The sequence below is a fragment of the Festucalex cinctus genome, chromosome 11, assembly GCF_051991245.1.
Source record: "Festucalex cinctus isolate MCC-2025b chromosome 11, RoL_Fcin_1.0, whole genome shotgun sequence".
Taxonomy (NCBI): domain Eukaryota; kingdom Metazoa; phylum Chordata; class Actinopteri; order Syngnathiformes; family Syngnathidae; genus Festucalex; species Festucalex cinctus.
The window spans coordinates 15,092,534-15,112,945 of record NC_135421.1 but is presented as its reverse complement, the minus strand read 5'-3'; the positions used below and the strand labels follow the sequence as shown (position 1 = coordinate 15,112,945).

General features: G+C 39.5%; 2 protein-coding genes across 5 annotated transcripts in view; one reads left to right on the top strand and one right to left on the bottom strand.

Annotated features, from left to right (window-relative positions):
• The first annotated feature begins 1,167 nt into the window (after nt 1–1,167).
• On the top strand, nt 1,168–9,867 carry frzb (frizzled related protein). Its single transcript, XM_077536571.1, has 8 exons — nt 1,168–1,651; nt 5,958–6,206; nt 7,709–7,744; nt 7,828–7,884; nt 7,961–8,026; nt 8,892–9,099; nt 9,171–9,234; nt 9,336–9,867. The coding sequence occupies exons 1-8, from the start codon at nt 1,444–1,446 to the stop codon at nt 9,393–9,395; spliced, it is 948 nt and encodes a 315-aa protein (XP_077392697.1). The 5' UTR covers nt 1,168–1,443; the 3' UTR covers nt 9,396–9,867.
• Nucleotides 9,868–13,992: 4,125 nt separating this feature from the next.
• Nucleotides 13,993–20,412, bottom strand: part of dnajc10 (DnaJ (Hsp40) homolog, subfamily C, member 10) — a 30,016-nt gene continuing 23,596 nt past the window's right edge. For all 4 annotated transcript variants that reach the window (XM_077536749.1, XM_077536748.1, XM_077536747.1 and 1 more), the window contains 10 exons: nt 20,280–20,396; nt 18,541–18,642; nt 17,427–17,487; nt 17,258–17,352; nt 17,046–17,179; nt 16,903–16,956; nt 15,736–15,883; nt 15,523–15,645; nt 15,345–15,449; nt 13,993–14,240 (listed from right to left, as the gene is read on the bottom strand). In XM_077536749.1, coding sequence (XP_077392875.1) covers nt 14,229–14,240; nt 15,345–15,449; nt 15,523–15,645; nt 15,736–15,883; nt 16,903–16,956; nt 17,046–17,179; nt 17,258–17,352; nt 17,427–17,487; nt 18,541–18,642; nt 20,280–20,396 — 951 coding nt within the window. In that variant the 3' untranslated portion in view covers nt 13,993–14,228. The remainder of the gene's footprint in view (nt 14,241–15,344; nt 15,450–15,522; nt 15,646–15,735; nt 15,884–16,902; nt 16,957–17,045; nt 17,180–17,257; nt 17,353–17,426; nt 17,488–18,540; nt 18,643–20,279; nt 20,397–20,412) is intronic.

Genomic DNA, 20,412 nt, shown 5'->3' with positions numbered 1-20,412 from the left:
AAGGCGAGGGGGGAGGGGAGTGAGGAAGAGACTCAAAGGACCTCTTCTAAGATGGCAATGTTGTCCAAAAAAAAGAAAAAGAAAAAGAAAAAAAAAAGAGAAAAGAAACGATTTGCTGTGGAAAATACTTTTTTTTAGCACTTTTATAAAAAAAAAAAAAAAAAAGCGTCAAGGGCAAGGACGTATTTGGTTTTATTGAGAGACACTTTCTGGTTGGTCAGTCAAGGCGCTGCTTTGATTGGCTGCAGTCCGTTCAAGTCAAATGGCTCCAGACGAATCGGACTTCCCCACGAGTATGAACATTTTTCATCATCAATATCAAATGCGCTTCATGTTCAAGACTGTCATCTGCGACCAAGTTTATTTTAGTTTAGTAAAACTAACAAAAAAAATCTAAAACTAAAATTCAATAAACTATTTAGTTAACGAAATAAAATAAAAATGAAAATGCTTTTTAAAAAACAAAAACCAACTCAAACAATTTTTTATGTTTACAAAACTAACTAAAACTAACTATAATGATCGCAAAAATGTCATTTGTTTTTGTCTTTGGTAATGAATTGAATGCATGAACCTTTGGGGATGATTTGAAATGTGATTTGAAGTTATTTATTTTGATATTAACCGCCGGAATAAGGACATTTGAAAGTGTCACACACGTGACGTCATCTCGCAGCAGCCAATTGAAAAGCACCAAAGATGGCGTTGCTCCCATGCTGGTTTTTAAATATTGCGCACAAGTCATACACATTTTTTTAAACTAAAACTAATACTGAAACTAAACCTACGCATTTATTTAATAAGTAAAACGAATAGAAACTAACAGAACCACCCTGAAAACTAACTCAATTTAAAAAACAAAACTCTAAACGAAATCAAAACTAGCTAAAAATGAAAAATTCCTGCTGTAGAAGGGTGGAAATGAGGAGACTGGGATGGGGGGAGCTGGAGAAAAGAAAAGAAACAAGCAGCGAGTGGAGGGGACGGGACGGAAGTGAGAAGGAGAAACAAGGCAGGTCAGGGCTGAGGAAGAGGAGAGTGGCACAGGGTTAAGGTAAGGCTTAGAGTTGGGCTTAGAGTTGCACAGGAGGAGGCAGGCGAGAAGAGGAGGAGAGTGGGACTGTGGTGAAAGAAGGGAGGAAACTGGAAGGAGGAAAGGGTGAGGTCAGAGTTGAAAAGGAAAACAGGGGAGGAAGAGGATGGAGGGAAAAGAGGGACCAAGAAAAAGAGGTGAGGAGAGTTGGACAGAAGAGGAAGCGGAGGAGGAGGAGGAGTGTGCCCCTCCCCTGCCCTCTCCTCCCCTCGCTGGTCTCCGAGTGCGAGTGGACTCGCAGTCAGAAGGACAGGCAGCGGTTCGCCTCGCCTCGCACAGCAAGTCAAAGAGTTAGCGTCGCCTGCAGACAAGTCCCGAGTCAGTCGCCAGCAGCTGGTATCAGAGCGGCCATGAGGCAGTGGGGAGCCGTGGTGGCAGCGGCGCTGGCCGCCTGCTGCGCACTGTGTCCGCCGCCGGCGGGGGCGGCGGCCTGCGAGCCCGTGCGGATCCCGCTGTGCCGCTCCATGCCCTGGAACATGACCAAGATGCCCAACCATCTGCACCACAGCACGCAGGACAACGCCGTGCTCGCCATCGAACAGTTCGAGGGGCTGCTCGGTCAGTAAGCTTCGCCGCACCGCACTCGGTCGGGACCACCGCCTTCAAACTGCTCATGACGCGTCACCGTCTCGAACGAGCCACTTTCGGAAGTGACGATAGATGAGCCTGCCGCTCACTCCAACCGTCGCTTTTAAGTGACAAGGAAGCTTCTGCAATTGAAAAGATTAGGGTTAGTTTAGCCCTAACTCTAACCCTTTCATTTGGTAGGGTGCATTTAATGGTCTGCTGTGATGAGGTAACGGTAACCCTCAGAGGACAGAAGTCTGACAGCGGATAAGATAAATAAAAGCTGTGAATGAGTCCAGTCAATGGTTGCGAGAGACACCTTTCAATGATTGATTTTCCGAGTCCTTGTCACCTTCTCAGATCATCATTTTTATGTGAGTCTTCTTGGTTTCAGTTTTCATCTTCCATACCATCTTTGTTGTCTAACATCTGCTTGTCAACTTGGATTTAGTCAAATCTTCCTTGGCATCTTTACGGTTTGTTCTGGTCTATGTAGTCTTCGTGTACTACCTAGTTTGTCTTCTTGGTTTCAGTTTTTATCTTCCGTATCATCTTCTGCTTGTCCACTTGGATTTCATTAAGTCTTCCTTTGCATCTTCATGGTTTGTTTTGGTCTATGTAGTCTTTGTGTACTTCCTTGTTTGTCTTCTTGGTTTCAGTTTTCTCCTTCCGTATATCCTTCATTGTCCAACATCTGCTTGTCAGCTTGGATTTAGTCAAGTCTTCCTTGGCATCTTCATGGTTTGTTTTGGTGCGCTTCCTTGTTTTTCTTGGCTTTAGTCTCATCTTCTTCCTCTTTGTTTTCAAATACGTCAGTCGATTCAAGTCTCATAAAAAAAAAAAAATACAAGAAACTGTGGACAACCACTGAGACGGAACAGGACAGGGACCACCACAGCCGAACTGTAAACAGTCCCTGGCAGGAGCCTGGGTGGACGCAGCAGGGATGACGACCAAGTCCAGAGCCCTCCACCAAAATCGATACTGAAGGAGGCGTCCGATAGTCAAGTCTCTCTCATCTGCATTTTGTTCCATTCTTAGTCCTTGTCATCTCTGGACTTCATTTTAGTCAAGTCCTCTTCGCTATCTTCCTGGTCAGAGTCTACTTAGTCTTCTTGTTTGTCATCTTTGCTGTCTTCTGCTTGTCTTAATATCGAAACCTGTCCTTCAGTCCAGCCATAGGAGTGGCATGAAAAGGAGTTGCTGAGGACATCCAAGTTCATGCAAACAAGCGTCAGTGGGATTCAAAGTGGATAGTGAAGTTTGTGCGCGAGTCCCCCAAACCTGCCACCTTATCTCCCATCCACCCCTCAGCCCACTGAACCTCATTTTCAGACGGGTATCGAGCAAGAAGTTAGTCCTGTTGCTTGCCACACCACTGAGCGCCACATGGACCAGGGTTTCGGGCCAGTACGGACACTTTAGAGCACTTCATCGTGGCATGAAAAGCCCCGTGATGATCCGGAGGCTTATAACTCCCGCCGGCGGAGGCTTCAAGGCTTCTATTTTCATGGGCCAAACGTGTCGGCATAAGACAGTTATGACTTGTATTTGATTGACCGTTGGTGGGTGTGGTTTCAGCATATTCGGAAGACACGCCTACACCATTTGAGAGAACGGCTTCATTTGTCTTAATATCATCTCCAGCAAGCTCATACTTCTCTTTTTTGTCCTCCAAACATGTCTCGGCCGAGTCACGTGTCATCATATCACTTAGACGCGGCCGGGCTAGCAACTGATAGCATATGTTGTGTCATTTGCTATCATGCGCTAACCTGCTTTTGTGCGAGCGATTAGCCCAGCTGCAAGCTGGCACGTTTGCCACATTCCTCTGTTACGCAAACACTGCACTTGACTCTTTGCAACTGCTTTGGTTTGGGAAAACATTTTGAACGTCATGGCGAGCGGGGTCAACGTGTGGACAGCTTTCTGAACTCTTTTGAGTTTTTATTTTTACTCGCCTATAAATGTAGCATTTTAGTCTTTATTTTTTTTAGTCCAAGAAAACATTTTATTCGTCTAGTTTTAGTCAACAAAAACTGTCAACATTTTAGTCTACTTTTAGTCATCAATCATTTTTCCCTTGTATTTTTTTGTCAGCAGATATGTTGAACATTTCGGATCTAAAGCTATTTCAGATGTAATTTTCTTGACTCTTGTTGATGAAATACAACTTGACACACAATGACAGTATATCAATAAGTGGCTACTATGGTTCCATGCTATGAGCTAGTAAGTTAGCAAGCATTAGTTAGCGGTTGGATTAACATTATTATTGGAGCGTTATATCCATTGGCTGTTTTTTTTTTTTTTTTTACAAAATCAAATAATTTTCATCTCGTTTTTGTTGATGAACTAAAATGTTCATAGATTTTAGTCCAGGTTATATTAAGTGAAGTACATTTTCGTCTTGTCTTAATTAGTCGACGAAAATGCATAGTTGATGTGCCTTCTCGTTCTTACACACAACCGTCAGAATTCAGTGGGTAATATTCCAGCGCATTTTACTATTCGGCTTCACTCAAGACGAGCGGTCACCCGTTTGTCCGTTATGTAGAAAAATGTGCGGGAAAACGACCTTGTCGGTCGGCAACGGTGGGCTTCTCAGACGGGAAGCGGTCGGGAAGGCCGGCGAGCACAAGAATGATAATGACAGAGCGAAAGGACGCGCGGTCGGAAGGAAGGAAGGAATGAGGGCGGGCGGGGCCAAAAACCTCAGACGGTGAACCCGCCTGACCTTGACAAGCTCACCGCGCACCCTCAAACACAAAATTCAACACCATTCCAATCTGTAACCTTCGAAAACATGACGAAATATATAATATAAAAATCATGGGCATGAGTTCTTCAATTGCAGACGCCGCCCCAGGAATAAGTGAAATGTAGGAATACACTTCAGCACTTTTTTTTTATTTTATTTTTACACTTTTAAAATAATGCCAGATGGAGTAAAACACACAAAAAAATGTCAGTAAAAATAACAAAAATCCCTTTTTTTCAATCCTAAGTTAACTTATGTATACATGAGTAATCCTACGTTACGTTACTTTCTGTAGATGGGAAAAAGCAGAATTAAAGAGAATTTAGCATCTTCAGCAAAAACTTTATCCGCTTCTTTCGTATTATGTCCAAAACAAAACACATGAAAAAAAGAAAAAATAATCTAGACAACCCGCAATGGAGGCGAGTTTACTATATATGTAACAATGTGTATACACTAATATTAGAGGTGCATATTAAACATGTGAATATGCTCGATTGAATAAAATGATTAAATTCTTTACACTCTATGTAATTGTGTGATTGCACATTGTGATTATTGAGATACAGGGTGACAAGAAAAAGGGAATTTTTCAACAATCCAATAAAACCAGCAGTGATGTAAGAAAAATATTAGATTCATAGTAATTGAAAGCTTAAAACATTCCATTTACAATCAGCGGTCAATGAAGAATCTCAACAGCAGATTTCGATGGATTCGTACAGAAGGATGTCATCAACAGGACTAATAATAATAATAATAATAATAATAATAACAATAATAATAGAAATTGCAACATTGTTTATTAATTTGCTCCCAAAAACGTCTAAATACGTTCTAGTAAATATTACCATACTCCCAAAGACGTATTTATACGTTTTTGGGGTTTTTTTTTATGCTAGAGCATACAGAAGGCTTTGATGCAGCCTCTTAACTGAATTACAAAACGGCCAGCAGGTGGCAACAGAGTATAAGAGATGAGCCAGGACCATGTTGCAACAAGCTCTTTTTGACAGTGTTTTCACCAGGAATGTGAATGTTGATGAAACAACTATTCTCATGCTAAGTGCTGCAAAACAGAAACAAATAGAAATATACTTTTTTTCCCTGATGAAAGAAGAGACTCTAATCTTTCTTTTAGTAGGTTCCATGTTTTGATAGCAATAGAACACAATATTCTGTGGGCCTTGCAAAATCAGTCCAAATCCAGTAAATCAGCTGGGAGCGAAGGGGGTTGCTTTACTCAAAATGGCTGCCAGTCAACGAGTTAAATGGCATGTTTTAAGGTTTTGATTACTATGAACTAAATATTTTTTTTCCATCCCTCTTTGATTTATTGGATTGTTAAAAAGTTATCGTTTTTTTGGGTCACCAATGCAACTTGTTCACAGCATTTTTGACTGATGACAGGACGTTATTTTCTCGATTGCTATGTTTGGTTTGACAATTGTGCAAGCGAGTTGTTCCATCGGCATCCCTTTCCAAAAGAAACTTGTAAACTTGTGAGCGTGTGTTGCCGCCGTTACCTTCCGGCAGGGACGGGCTGCAGCGCCGACCTGCTGTTCTTCCTGTGCGCCATGTACGCGCCCATCTGCACCATCGACTTCCAGCACGAGCCCATCAAGCCGTGCAAGGCGGTGTGCGAGCGCGCCCGGCGCGGCTGCGAGCCCGTCATGCGGCGCTACAACCACAGCTGGCCCGACAGCCTCCACTGCGGCGAGCTGCCCCTCTACGACCGCGGCGTCTGCATCTCGCCCGAGGCCATCGTCAAGGCCGACGCCGCCGGTAACGCTCCCCCTGCGCAAATGCAAAATTGATCTTCATGAGTAAAAAAAAAAAAAAAAAAAACATTGAAAAATTCGGAATTAAAAAAATGTCAAAGATAAAAAAAAATAAAAAAATACATCCAAAAATTACACGTTTTGTTTAAAAAATGAATCTTTAGAATTGTAAAAAAAAAAAAAAAAAAAAAAAAAAAAAAAGCTATTATGATTTTCACATGCCTAAAAAAAAACATTTAAGTCCTACATTTTTTTTTTTAAAAGGTAAGAATTAAACATAAATCAACTTTTATTTTTTACAAATTAAAAATGGTTTGCAAAATAGAAATACCCAAGGTCATGTGATTTTCATCCACCACCCCCCCCCAAAAAAATAAAAAATAAAATCATGTTTAAGTCAACAGTGAAAATGTTACAAGTTCATCCCCAGAATTGAATATGTAACATTTTCACACACAAAATAAAACATTTATATTTCCTTGATTAAACATCTAGAAAACTAAAAAATGTCAACAAAAAAAAAATAAAAATAAAAAAGTGAAAAATTAACACAATTAGTATGTTAAGTATTTGGAAGTGTTTCAGTATTCAACTACAAATATATATATATATATATATATATATATATATATATATATATATAATTTGTTTGTTTTTTTCACAAAATTCTAAAAATGTAAAATGTGAACATTTTTTTTTTTAAATAAAATCTTTAGTCTTCAAACAAAGCATGTCCAAAAAGGTATTAAGAATAATGCAAAAAAAAACAAACTATTACTATTATAATTTTCACGACTTACAAAAAAAATAAAATAAAATAAAGTCCAACATTTTTTACTTTTTTTTTTTTTTTTTTTAAATGTAAGAATAAAAAAAAAAAAACTTTTACAAAAAAAAAGTAAAATAAAAAATGGTTGTAAAATAGAAATAGCCATGGTCATGATTTTCATAAAAAAAAAAAAATCATGCTCAAGTCAACAGCGAAAATGTTAAAAAATAAATTGACATTTTCACCCCCAGAATTTTGTAAAAATATGTAACATTTTCACACAAAATAAAACATTTATATTTCCTTGATTAAACAACATGTAGACAACTAAAAACTGTCAAAAAAAAAATATATATATATATAAAAATGTAAAATGTGAACAATTTAAGAAACAAAAATCTTGTTTAGTCTTCAGTGTGTCCAAAAAGTTACTAAAAATAAAGAAAAAAAAAAGGGAATGAATAATACAATAATTACAATAAAAAGGTATTAAAAATAATGCAAATAAAATAAAAAAAAAAAAAAAAACAGAAATAATGCAATTACAATGAAATCAAATTTGTGCAGTAATACTACCAGGTTATCAAATAAAAATTTGAAGAAGAAGGAAAAAAAACAGCGTGACTCCTGTCTGAATTTTGCCCAGGGGGGGGGGGGGGGGGGGGGGAAATAAAAAAAAATAATAAAAAATAAAAAAAAAGTTGTTTTGTGTTGATCCCGTGTTTGTGTGTTTGCAGATCCGTACTACCAGGACCCGGCCCGGTGCAACCCAGGTCACTCTAAAAAAAAAAAAAATGGAAATCTTTCACTTTCCACCATTGGACTCCACAGAATAGATTTTTCATTTTATTGACAGAGTCCAGTCCGGATTTTCCCTTGGACGCCAACAACCTTCACTGCAGAGGAGACGTCGGTAAAAGTCGCGTTTCGTCTTTCGGGGAGGCCGACTGAACGACGGCGCCGCTAACGTGACCTTCTCGTGTGCATAGATCGCTGCAAATGTAAGACAGTCAAGATGGGTCTGAAAAGCTACCTGAAGAACAACTACAACTACGGTGAGTTAAATTTTTTTGGCTGAGAAATCGACAACGCTGTTGGAATTAGTCCCAGTTATTCTTCATGAGCGTTTTAGTCCAGTGGAAAGTGTGTCTTGATTAAATTAGTTTTTTAGTTTATTTTTGATTGATTATTTTTATTATATTAATTTATGTTATCTTATTATATCTATTTGTATTTGATTATTTATTTTATGTTTTTATTAATTTATTTATTTTAGTTAAAGCTACAAAAGCACATAATTTTCCTCGTTTTTGTTCATCAACAAAAATGTCCATAGATTTTAGCCCAGTTTTTATGAAGTGAAGGACTTTCTGTCTCATAAATACATACTAATTTAATGTGTCTTGATGAAATTATTTTTTGTTTAGATTATTTTTATTATTACTATCTTATTATATATTTATACATTTATTATATTTATTTTTATTTGATTATTTATTTTATGTTTTTTATTTTATTTTAGTTAAAGTTACAAAATCATATTTTGGTCTCGTTTTTGTTCATGAACAAAAATGTCCATAGATTTTAGTCCAGTTTTTATGAAGTGAAGTACATTTCTGTCTCAAAAATGATTTAGTCCCAGTAATTGTTTATTAATGAGCATTTTAGTCCAGTGGATAATTTTTTGTTTAATTGATTTTATTTTTGATTATTTATTTTTATTATATAATATATTATTACTATCTTATTATTATATATTTATTTATATATTTATTATTACTGACAAAAAAAAATCCTCTGGCGTCACCCGAGACGTGAGCATCCTTCTGTGTCTGCATCTGCACGTTCGCTCGACATTATTTTGTGCGTGAGATATTGCAGCCGTGAACGTGTCTTCCTACGTGTATGCGATGCGCGCAGTGATCCGCGCGCGCGTGCGCGAGATGCGCACACGCGGCATGGAGCCCACGGTGGTGGTCGAGGTCGGTGAGGTCCTCAAGTCGTCGCTGGTGCACATCCCCCGAGAGACGCTCGTCACCCTTCACTACTCGTCCTCGTGCCAATGCCCGCCCGTCACCGCCGGAGACGAGTACCTCATCATGGGGTACGAGAACGAGGAGAGGTCCAGGTAGGTCCTGCTAAAGTTTGGAACGAGACCATAGGAAGAGGCTGACGTGGGGGGCGGGGCCTCCCTTGCAGGCTGCTGCTGATTGACGGCTCCATCGCGCAGAAGTGGAAGGACAAGATGGGACGCAAAGTCAGGGTAGGACACACTTTTGACACGATGGAACGCAAGCGTGCCAAAAAAAAAAAAAAAAAGAATTTTTTTTTTTAACATTCTTTTTTTTTTGTGTGTGTGTATAGCGGTGGGATCAGATCCTGCAGGGGAAGGCCCGAGCAGCACATCGCCGGAGTCGCCACTGAGATGGAACCAAACGTGTGCGTGTGCGCGCATGTATGTGTTTATTGCACTATTACAAGTAGCGGAATGTAGTTCATTTATCTTTGCACATTTAGTGTGTGTGTGTACGTGTGTGTCGTCTGTTAATGTGTGCGTGCGCGTGCGAGGCTTCTCACCGGGATCTCGTCATCCGTGCTAATTTCTTCAGTTTTCCCGCCATAAAGGGAATTTGTACGACTTTTCACGTCAGCAACTGGTTGTCCTCGTGCTAAAAAACAAAACAATTTCATTACATTTGTTGTCGGCTTCTTTTGTTACCATATCAACACAAACACTATCACAAGAGCGACCAGATGATTTGTGGTTGAATCTGAAAGAAGTGACGCTGCTCTTGAACGGGATTCCGTTTCGCATGCGATGACGACGTGGTTACTTTCAAAGAACCAAATCACATTGAAAAAGAAATAAAAAAACAAACAATTGTTTTTAATAGTTGTTCATTTGTGTCTTGTTTCTTCCCGCATTTCTGTTCCAATAATGTACGTTTCACATTGTGACCTGAAATTTAGGTAGCTGTGTCCATCATGAATAGAGACACACACACACACACCCCACACACACACATCCTTGTACATATATCTTTGTGAGGACATCCATTGACATAATGCATTTCCTAGAGCCTTACCCTAACCGCAACCATCAAAAATGATTGCCTAAACCTAACCCTTACCCTAACTCCAACCATAACCCAATTCAAACCTAACTCTAAAACCAAGTCTTGACCTTCAAAAAGAGGTCTTGCAAAGTGAGGACCGGCCAAAATGTCCTCACTTCACAAAAATGTCCTCATTCTGTTGGATAAAGACGTATTTTGGTCCTCACTATATATTATGTACAAGAACACCCCCCCCCCCCCCCCCCCACACACACACACACAAAAACTGTCAAGAAGCCTGAAATGACACAATAAGTCGGCCATTTTGGTATACCGCGACCACTTCAGGATCAATTTGGTCATTTTCAGGCATCCTTCAATTCTTTTGAAAGTTCAGCCAGTTTGACCAAGCAACATGGAATTTGGCAGACGAGTAGTTTTGGAATTTTCATTTTACTTCGTTTTGAGTTTTGTTTTTTAATTTAGTTTGTTTAGTTTTCAGGGTGGTTCTGTTAGTTTTTATTAGTTTTAGTATTTAATAAATACTTAGTTTTAGTTTCAGTATTAGTTTTAGGTTGTTTTTTTTTTGTTTAAATGTGTATTGTGCACAATATTAAAAAAAAAAAAAAAAAAAAAAAAGCATGGGAGTGACGTAATCTGAAGGTGCTTTTCTATTGGCTGCTGCTCGATGACGTCACTTCTGTGTGACACACCTTCAAACGTTCTTATTCCGGCAGTTCATATCAAAATAAATCGTCTTCAAATCACATTTCAAATCATCCACAAAGGCTCATGCATCAAATTAATTACCAAAGACTAAAACAAGGACATTTTTGCTATAAATAGTATTATAATTTTAATATTTAGTATTATTATTATTATTATTATTAGATTATTATAGACTAATTATAGATGAAACTAAGTGGAATTTCTAGAGAAATTGAGTGGGAATGCTGAAAGATGAATGCTAAGATTTGAATGCATGTGGAATGCTTATGAAGTAAATTGAGAGATTAATTATGGAATGATGACCTCCTGGTTACTGAACAATGCACTTTACCAACGGTGCAAATGAGCAGTATCAAACACCGATGATAAGTTCTATGCATGGAAGTGGGCGTGGAAAGTGACACTTAGAAATAGTTCAATGTCTGTACCATTGAAAATGAATGGGGAAAAGTTATTATTATTATTTTTAATTAATTAATTAATTAATTAATTAATGTACCTATTATTATTTTTTTATTTAATTGAATATATATTTATTTATATTATGTATTATAATTAGTTTGGTAAACATCAAATGTAGTTTCAGTTAGTTTTGTTTTTTGAATTTTAGTTTTTTCGTTTTCGTTTTAGTTGACTAAAATAAGCTTGCTGAAAAGACACAAGTGTGTCCTTTTGATTTGAAGCTGCCATTTTAGAGCGAGGGAACTCCTTGTAGATCTTTCGTCGTACTGCTCGCAAATTTAAACTCAAAATGTTCAACAGATGAGCTGAAATTACGAACCCCAAAAAAAAAAAAAAAAAGTTTCTCTTCTTTGCATGTGGGCGGAAATTGGAAGACTGATCCTAATAAGTCCACTTCCAGTAAAAGGTCAAATAAAAAAGCAATAAAAGGAAACTAAAAAGAGCTTGTATTTTTGAGTGGAAGCGAACATCATTCCTCCGCTAACAAAACAGAAACGGCAGTGAATGTGTGCGGGCAAACGCCCAGCACTTGCTTACCTCCTTCATTTCCCGCTGTGTTTTCTCAGCTGCGTTTTGGCCCCTCCAGTGAAGAGAAAATGTTTGCGGTGGGGATTTACGGCTGCGCCGCCTCTTCGTCCCGCTTCTGCTCGTCCTCGTGTCGATTCCAAGTGAACGCACACCTGCCTGGCCGAAAATAAGGCCCGGCCTGTCCCTACTGCCTGAAAGATTCGATTCAAGGCGCGCAAACATTTCAACAAGCACACAAACAGGATATTGCCCAAGGACACGAGTGATGCACGATGGGCCACAAGGACCTCGTATGCACGTCAGTCATCTGGCATTTGTTTGTTTACCTGAAACCCAAGCCTGTGACAAGGCAACTGCTTGTTGAAAACATTCCACCTTTAACCCAAAAGGCTTCTAAATTAGACTTGTGGAGTCCCTTTATTTGGGTGTGGTCCACAGTTAGGAGTTGCTGTTGTTGTGCCTTGTGCTTTGCATGCCAATCAGTCGTTCACTTGTCTTGTGGCAAGATGGCTCGAGTTAGGGCCATCCTTCCTGTGACATAATCAGATCTCTTTTCAAGTTTGGATTCTATTATCCATCCATCCTTCCATTTTCTTAGCTGCAGTGCTTATCCTCACAAGTGTGCTGGAGCCTATCTCAGCTGGCTATGGGCAGTAGGCGGGGTACACCCTGAATTGGTTGCCAGCCAATCGCAGGGCACACAGAGACGAACAACCATTCACACTCACACTCACAAGTACACCTCCAATTCGGAGCGCCCAATCAACCTGCCATGCATATATGGAATGTGGGAGGAGACCAGAGTACCCGGAGAAGACCCACGCAGGCACGGGGAGAACATGCAAACTCCACCCAGGAAGGCCGGAGCCTGGACTCGAACCATACAGAGTCCTCAGTACTGGGAGGTGGACGTGCTAACCAGTCATCCACCGTGCCGCTGTGGATTCTACTATGGCAGGACAAAAAAAAAACAAAAAAACAAAAACAAAACATAGGTCACGCACTTCATTTCCACACAAATAAAAACAGATCACAAAAAAAGAAGGAAAAAAAAAAGTGTTCCCTTGCTATAACGCGGTTCACTTTTCACGGTCTCGCTGTATCGCTGCCTTTTTTTTGTGCATTTTAGAACATTGAAGGTTTGAACATTGTGAATGTTTAAAAAGAAAAAAGAAATGTGAGGAAATGTAAATGTCTCCATGAGAAAAATGTATAAACTGTGTGATGGGGGGTTTTAGAGCCTTAAAACATTTATAGTTAAAGTAAAACATAAAGCTAACTACTTCACGGATTTCATTTATTGCGGGTACTTTTTTGGAACCGAAGCCCACCGGAAAACAAGGGAACACTGTACACACAGACACACAAAACGCCAAAAAAAGAACTTACAGGACAAAAATATAGATATATTAGGAAATATAAACAGACAAAAAAAAAAGAAAAAAAAAAAACTCACGATCAACAAAAAAAAAAAAAAGACATCACTCACATGACACAAACGCAAAAACAATATGTGATCCCGGAGGTCACACAGGTCACTGAGTCTTTCCAGGGCAACAGCGACACCTGCTGCTCACAAGCACAATTGACCATGCGGACAAAACTATTGGGACACATGCAGGAAGCAGCCTGTTGACGCCATTTTGCTCCTTTTGTGTTGCGACTCACAGTAATAAATAAATAAATAAATAAATAAAAATTGTTGAATGGTGCCTTTTGCTAAGCAAATGGTCTGGCAACAATTTATATTCACGTACATGGGAAACACGAGAAAATGTTTGCAACCTGATCTAGTCTTTACTTGAATCAAGAATGTGAATAGGAGCAATCACATAAATAACATTTTGGCAACCTTTTGTGAGCAAATGTACAATTCTAATGGCAGCATTAGCAGCCTTTACATGACAAACTAACCTATTCAAGCCTTTAACTATTTTGTTTCTGTGAGCAAATGTCAACAAATGGCTTTTACATGGTGAACATGTTTGAATGGCATCACGTTTTATGCGAACTACGGTAATCTGAACGAGGGCTATATGACATTTTTAAAGCCCAATGAAGCCTTTTGCGCTCTTCCACATACACAACAAAAATATATTTGAACACAATCATGCGCACGTGCCTTTCGACTTGACTGCTATCGTGACAGGAATGTCAAAATTAATGAAGGAAAGCAAAAAAGTTGACTCACCTGACATGCTGATGCGACGTGACGTCGTGAACAAGCCAAGATGACGCCAGGAGGATTTGGGGAACATTATGGATTTATTTGTGTACATTCAGGTGTATGGGTGTGTGCGCGCACGTCAGCAACAGTGTCTCCGAGTTTTATCTCACAGAGTAAATAGCAACCACAGAGACATCCATATTCAAACAAAACAACAGCGAGAAGTAAAAACAAGGCAGAAATAGCCGATAACAGAGTCCAGTGTGTTATCTGCGCCTGCCCGGGTAGTGTTTGTGCGTCCGTCCCATCCGGCCGTCAGAGTTCGTCCTGAGGGGACAAAGCCCACGTCACATTCGTTACTTGGAGCTTTACAATTAACATCAAGCACATGATAATTACTAGAAGCCCGTCTATGCAGTTTCTCACGCTGATCGATATATATGACTGGATAGCCGATAAGCCAAGACTTTGGAGGTCACGAGGCCGCCATATTGCTGCTCCCAAGAAACAGTTCTCGCCATACCATCCAATACATTTACACGATCCAAATTGGAGAACATTTGAGACAATACTTAGTAGAAACAGCATCATTTATGATGTTTTAAATGTATTAAACAAGAGGACGTCAGACATTTTACAACTTGCCTTAAATACATACATAATTAAATGCTGAATGATGTTTAGTACATGGGAAACTTTTTTTATGAAAGAATTATAACTGTAATTAGGGGTGGGCGATATAAGATCGTTAAACGAAACGCGGGGCTCACGATCTGTCATTTCTGTGGAATATATATATATATATATATATATATATATATATATATATTCCTTTCTTTAACTTGTTAAAAAATAGCGAGCACCCCGGCACAAACCCCCCAACCCTGCCTCCGGCCGTCTGATGGCGAGGTGGGAGTAACAAGATGGCCGCCCTGTGACTTCAACGGCTTCCACGGGCGTGTATGGTCTATCGCAGGGGTCTCCAAGTTCGGTCCTCGAGAGCCCCTATCCAGCCTGTTTTACATGTTTCTCTCCACTAACACACCTGATTCATGATCGGGATCGTTATCAGGCTTCTGCAAAGCATGCTGAGTAGCTGATCATTCGATTCAGCTGTGCTGAAGGACGGAGACATGGAAAATAGGCTGGATAGGGGCTCTCGAGGACCGAACTTGGAGACCCCTGGTCTATCGACTACACAGTCATATATACAGGTCAGTGTGTTTTTTTTTCACTTCATGTTAGCATTAGGCTAACAGCGGGCTGTCATCAGATGTTTGTTTTTTTCTCTCAACGATACTGGATGGCAAAAATACTTGAGTCTTGGAAAAGGTTTGAATGCGTGGGAGGGATGAACGCAATTTCGGAAGCGTACGCTGCCACAAACGGAGGGTGGGCGGGGCTCACGGTGATTGCTGGCCGGTTACTCACCTTCGTATTGCGCAAGCGTGCTGACGAGCCTCGTAGTCTCTGTCTGATGACGTCTGCGATCACGTTTGCCTCGCGGCTGTTGATGTTCTCGCCGCCGTGCGGGCGCTGTCAAACGCACATCTCGCGGTTAGTCTGTGTGTGTGTGCTTTGTGTGCGTGTTTTGTGTGCTGGTCCTCACCCTGTCACCCTCCTGGTACGGGTAAAAGCGTACCGTGGGGTAGGCGCTAATTCCGGCTGATTGACAGGTCTGATAATGAGCCTGGCAATCAACCTTACCGGCCCGCACTTCCCCTTTCAGAGCCTGTCAATCACAAGGGCCATTTAGGAGACCACGCCCACTTTCTGGATGGTAAGGTGGCAAAGCAGGAGACTAGAGAAAGACGAGTCTCACCCGAGCCACAACCTCAAACTCAGGGGAGAAGTGTTTGCAGGGTCCGCACCACGGGGCGTAGAAGTCCACCAGCCACGGCTCGGCGGACGCCAGCACCGCAGACCGGAACGAGTCAGGTGTCAGATCCAGCGACGCTCTCGGCAATGCGCTGCGCGTCAACGAGTCAACACACACAGTCAATCCATCAACGGAGAAACGCACAATTACTTTTTTTTTTTTTTTTTTCAAAAATGGATCTTTAAAATTGATTTTTTTTTTTTTTTTTTTCTGGTGGGGGTGGACGTGTTTTGTTTTGTTTTGTTTTTTTGCTAACAGTATTTATTTATTTTTTATTTTTTTTGCAAAAATAGATCTTTAAAATTACATGTTTTTGGTGGGGGGACTTTTTTGCTAACAGTTTGGTTTTTTTTTTGCAAAAATAAATCTTTAAAATTGATTTTTTTTGGTGAGGGAAACATTTTTTGCTAACATTTATTTTTTTGCAAAAATAGATCTTTAAAATAGATTTTTTTGGTGGGGGGGACTTTTTTTATGAACAATATTATTATTATTATTTTCAAAAATAGATCTTTAAATTATTATTTTTTTGGTTGGGGGGACATTTTTTGCGAACAGTATTATTATTATTATTATTACTATTATTTTGCAAAAATAGATCTTTAAAATTGTTTTTTGCTAACAGTATTATTATTATTATTATTTTGCAAAAATAGATCTTTAAAATTTTTTTTTTTTTGGTGGGGGGACTTTTTTTGCTGACAGTATTTTTTTTCCAAAAACAGATCTTTAAAATTGATTTTTTTTGGTTAGCGGGGGGGCGTTTTTTTGCTAACAGTATTATTACTATTTTTTATATTATTATTCTTTTTTTTTCAAAAATAGATCTTTAAAATTGATTTTTTTGGTGGGTGGTATTTTTTTGCTAACAGTATCATTTTTTTAATGTATTTTTTTTGTTGCAAAAAATAGATCTTTAAAATAGATTTTTTTTTGGGTGGGGGCATTGTTTTGCTAACAGTATTATTTATGTATTTATTTTTTTTATTTTGCAAAAATAGATATTTAAATCTTTTATTCATTTAGGATAAACACATAGAATTTTGTATTATTATATATATTTTTTTCCATTCAAACTGAAGAATTAGATTTTTGGTTTCGGTCGCCTACCTGAGTGCCCACGTTCGCAGCGAGTGTGCGTCTCTGTGCCAGCCGTTGTAAGTCCTACACAACAACAAAATGCAACACGGGGTCAACATGTCACGTTTGCACGTTGTCACGATTGCGTGCACGGCCTGTTGAAACGTGCATACGTGTGGCGGTAGGCCGTCCTGCCGCCGCCGGAGTACAAGCGGATTTCTGGATACGAGCGCACGTTTTGACCTTGGCAAAACGACTGGAAGCGCTGGCAGTCCACGGAACCCACCAGAACCTGGCCTGACAACATCTGCACGCACGCGCATACGCAAACAACGTCAAGGAACAACAGCAACCATGTGCGTGCGTGTGTATGCATCGTCCGTACCCGCGCCATGCGCCTCCATTCAGGCAGCAAAGCCTGGCATGGACCGCACCAGGGTGCGTAGAAATCGATGGCCCAGATTTCGCCTTCGCCTAACCCTGAAACGACAAGAGACAAGTGAGGCGAGGACGTGAGGAACACGACAAGACGGACGGCGTGACGTGACACGCACCGATCACTTTATCGGCAAAGCTGGAAGGATCGAGAACCACCACGGACGGGTTGACCAGATCCTGCAGACACACCGTGATAATTTCATCCCGAAAAATGTTTTTCAGAAGAAAATGAAACAAAAACAAAAAAATAGAAGCCATTCATTGAGACGATAATGATTAGGGCTGCACGATATTGAAAAAACATGCGATACAGTTGTTGAATGTAGCGATAGACATTGCGATATTTAACCTGTATCTAAAGAAATGACATTTTTATCATCTTATGAATTGAAAGGATTTAATTTTTTTTCATTCAGCCAAATCAGCAAATTGAATGTATTCTTGGTTAATTAATTGTAATTACCTCAATAATGTTCAATAATTGAATGGTGGTGCACATTTTCGTTAACGTTTGACTGGTCAAATTCAGATATAAGCATAAGATTCCATATGAAACTTTTTGCATGTCTTTGTGATATGCATATTGCATGGGCCAATATCACGATATCGATATATTGTGCAGCCCTAATAACGATAACTAAAATTGAGTGACAATTTCATCAATGTCTAAAACAAAAATTCACACAATCTAATCAGGAACCAAACGCGGGTGGGAGAAAAGAACCACTCACAAATTGTTCACTGCACTTGATTTCATGTAATGTAATTGAATTATATTTTTTATTTAATTTCATTACGCAGATGAAAGATTAAAGAAAGATACATCTCAAGCAATTTTGCACTTTTCTTTTTAATTTAGGTGAAAACTAAGTGATATTATTGTCAGTTCAACATGTTTGATTGAAACAATTAATAAAAGACACCGTTGTGTGAAATGTGTCTTGCGTGTTAAACTACAGTTACAAATAGGTGTGTTAATTATTTTCTGTATAAACATTGAAATGTATGTTGAAGGAAAATACAAACTGTCAATTTAGTTGGCTAAAATTGCTCTTTTTTTTCGTCGACTAAAATTGGATTGAAACTAAAATACAAGCAGATGACTAAATGACTAAAACTTGACTGAATTTGAGTGAAAAGACTATAAATGAAAATGTCTTGCCCAAATTAACACTGCATATAAACGAGTGGCGGATGAAGTTCATCCTGCGTGTGTCGACGAGATGGCACCTGCACGAACTCCAGGATGCCGTCGGCCGAGTGTCGTCCTTCGTACTCGTGAACGGAGGATCCGTTGAAGATGACCGTGGTGGGGTACGCCGCGATGTTGTACTGACAGACCAACCACAAACACACGTCAGACGCGTCACTCACAGGTCAACAGCAAAAAAATGGTCAATTATTCTCCTTTCTAAATTGAATGACTTGTTCATTAAACCAATTATGGATTCCACATAACAAAAATGTAGTTGTACGCTGTTTGCAAAATTGTGAGTTTTACTGAGTTTTTATTTTATTAATTATAATAAATCAGTAAAACAATTCTTTAATAACCTAACGCTCATGAAATAATTGCTTCAATAATTGCAAAAGAAGGCGGCACGGTGGACGAGTGGTTAGCACGTCCGCCTCCCAGTTCTGAGGACTCGGGTTTGAGCCCTGGCTCCGGCCTTCCTGGGTGGAGTTTGCATGTTCTCCCCGTGCCTGCGTGGGTCTTCTCCGGGTACTCCGGTCTCCTCCCACATTCCAAAGACATGCATGGGCAGGTTAATTGGGCGCTCCGAATTGTCCCTAGGTGTGCTTGTGAGTGTGGATGGTTGTTCGTCTCTGTGTGCCCTGCGATTGGCTGGCAACCAGTCCAGGGTGTCCCCCGCCTCCTGCCCAGAGCTAGCTGAGATGGGCACCAGCACCCCCCGCGACCCTTGTGAGGAATAAGCGGTCAAGAAAATGGATGGATGGATGAATTGCAAAAAAAAAGTTATTTAAATCCACATTTAACACTTAATTCATATTGTATAATGAGTTGTTACTCATCGTAAATGAAATAAAAAGTATTGTAAAATAAACATTTCTGTACATATGAAACATTTTTATTTTGTAAATACAATAACTGATTCATGTATTGTAAACAAAAAATGGAATGACATGCATTAAAAAAAGAACTGCTTATCCATGTAACTATCGAATGCATTAAGGCAAGGCAAGTTTATTAAGTAAAAAAATGGTTGATTATTTAATAAAATGGTTTCAAGTTAAATGTACATACAATTTTTTTTATTAATATTTTCATTTTTATTTATAATTATGTCATGAACCAATGACTAAACTACATACAAAAGGATGAACATTTATTTGTGCATTTTATTGTTTTACAGTATTTTGCTATTTACATTAAATCAACCAAATAAAAATGTTGAATGTAGAGATGCACCAATCACAATTTTCCGGCCGATCCCCGATCTTTTAAAAAGTCTGACCTGCCAATCCCCATTTTTGTCGAACCCGATTTTTTTTCATAACAAGCAGCGCATAGCTTCAGTGTTCCAATCTTTTTTTATTGGAAAACATTGAACAATACCGGTGAAATAATACAAATGGACAAATGGGTTGTTTTAACTGCACATGAAGTAGTTCTCTGTAATCTAAATGAAAATCCGATTCGTCATCTGAGCAAAAGAGGACAGTGGCTGTGACTTTTTCACACCCTTGAGGAGGGAGATGAAATTGTTGGAAAAAATTGGTTCATTTTGAAGGGATCGGCCGATCTCCCAAAATGAAAGAAATCGGGGCCGATAATTCGGCCGACCGATCGATCAGTTGGGTGAGCCCCTAGTTGAATGTATATGTAATAATATTCAGTGTATTATTTCCTACAAATAAACGAAACAACAAATGATTGAAAAATGTCGAACGGATGTGACTTTCCGCTTTGAGATGAGATGGATTTGTGTGTGCCTGGCCTCACTCACAGTGGAGCAGAGGTCCTGGTGGACGGTGCAGTCCAAGGTGCCGAACTTCATCTGTCCCGCCAGCTGGATGGACGCTTTCCTCAACTCGGGAAGCAGCGCTCGACACGGGGGGCACCACTGTCACCACCACCAC

Excerpts from the sequence above, each read along its gene's own strand:
- frzb (XM_077536571.1), top strand. The coding sequence starts at position 1,444 with ATGAGGCAGTGGGGAGCCGTGGTGGCAGCGGCGCTGGCCGCCTGCTGC. Across the intron at positions 6,207-7,708 it reads CGTCAAGGCCGACGCCGCCG|ATCCGTACTACCAGGACCCG; the intron begins GTAACGCTCCCC and ends GTGTGTTTGCAG. Across the intron at positions 8,027-8,891 it reads GAAGAACAACTACAACTACG|TGATCCGCGCGCGCGTGCGC; the intron begins GTGAGTTAAATT and ends CGATGCGCGCAG.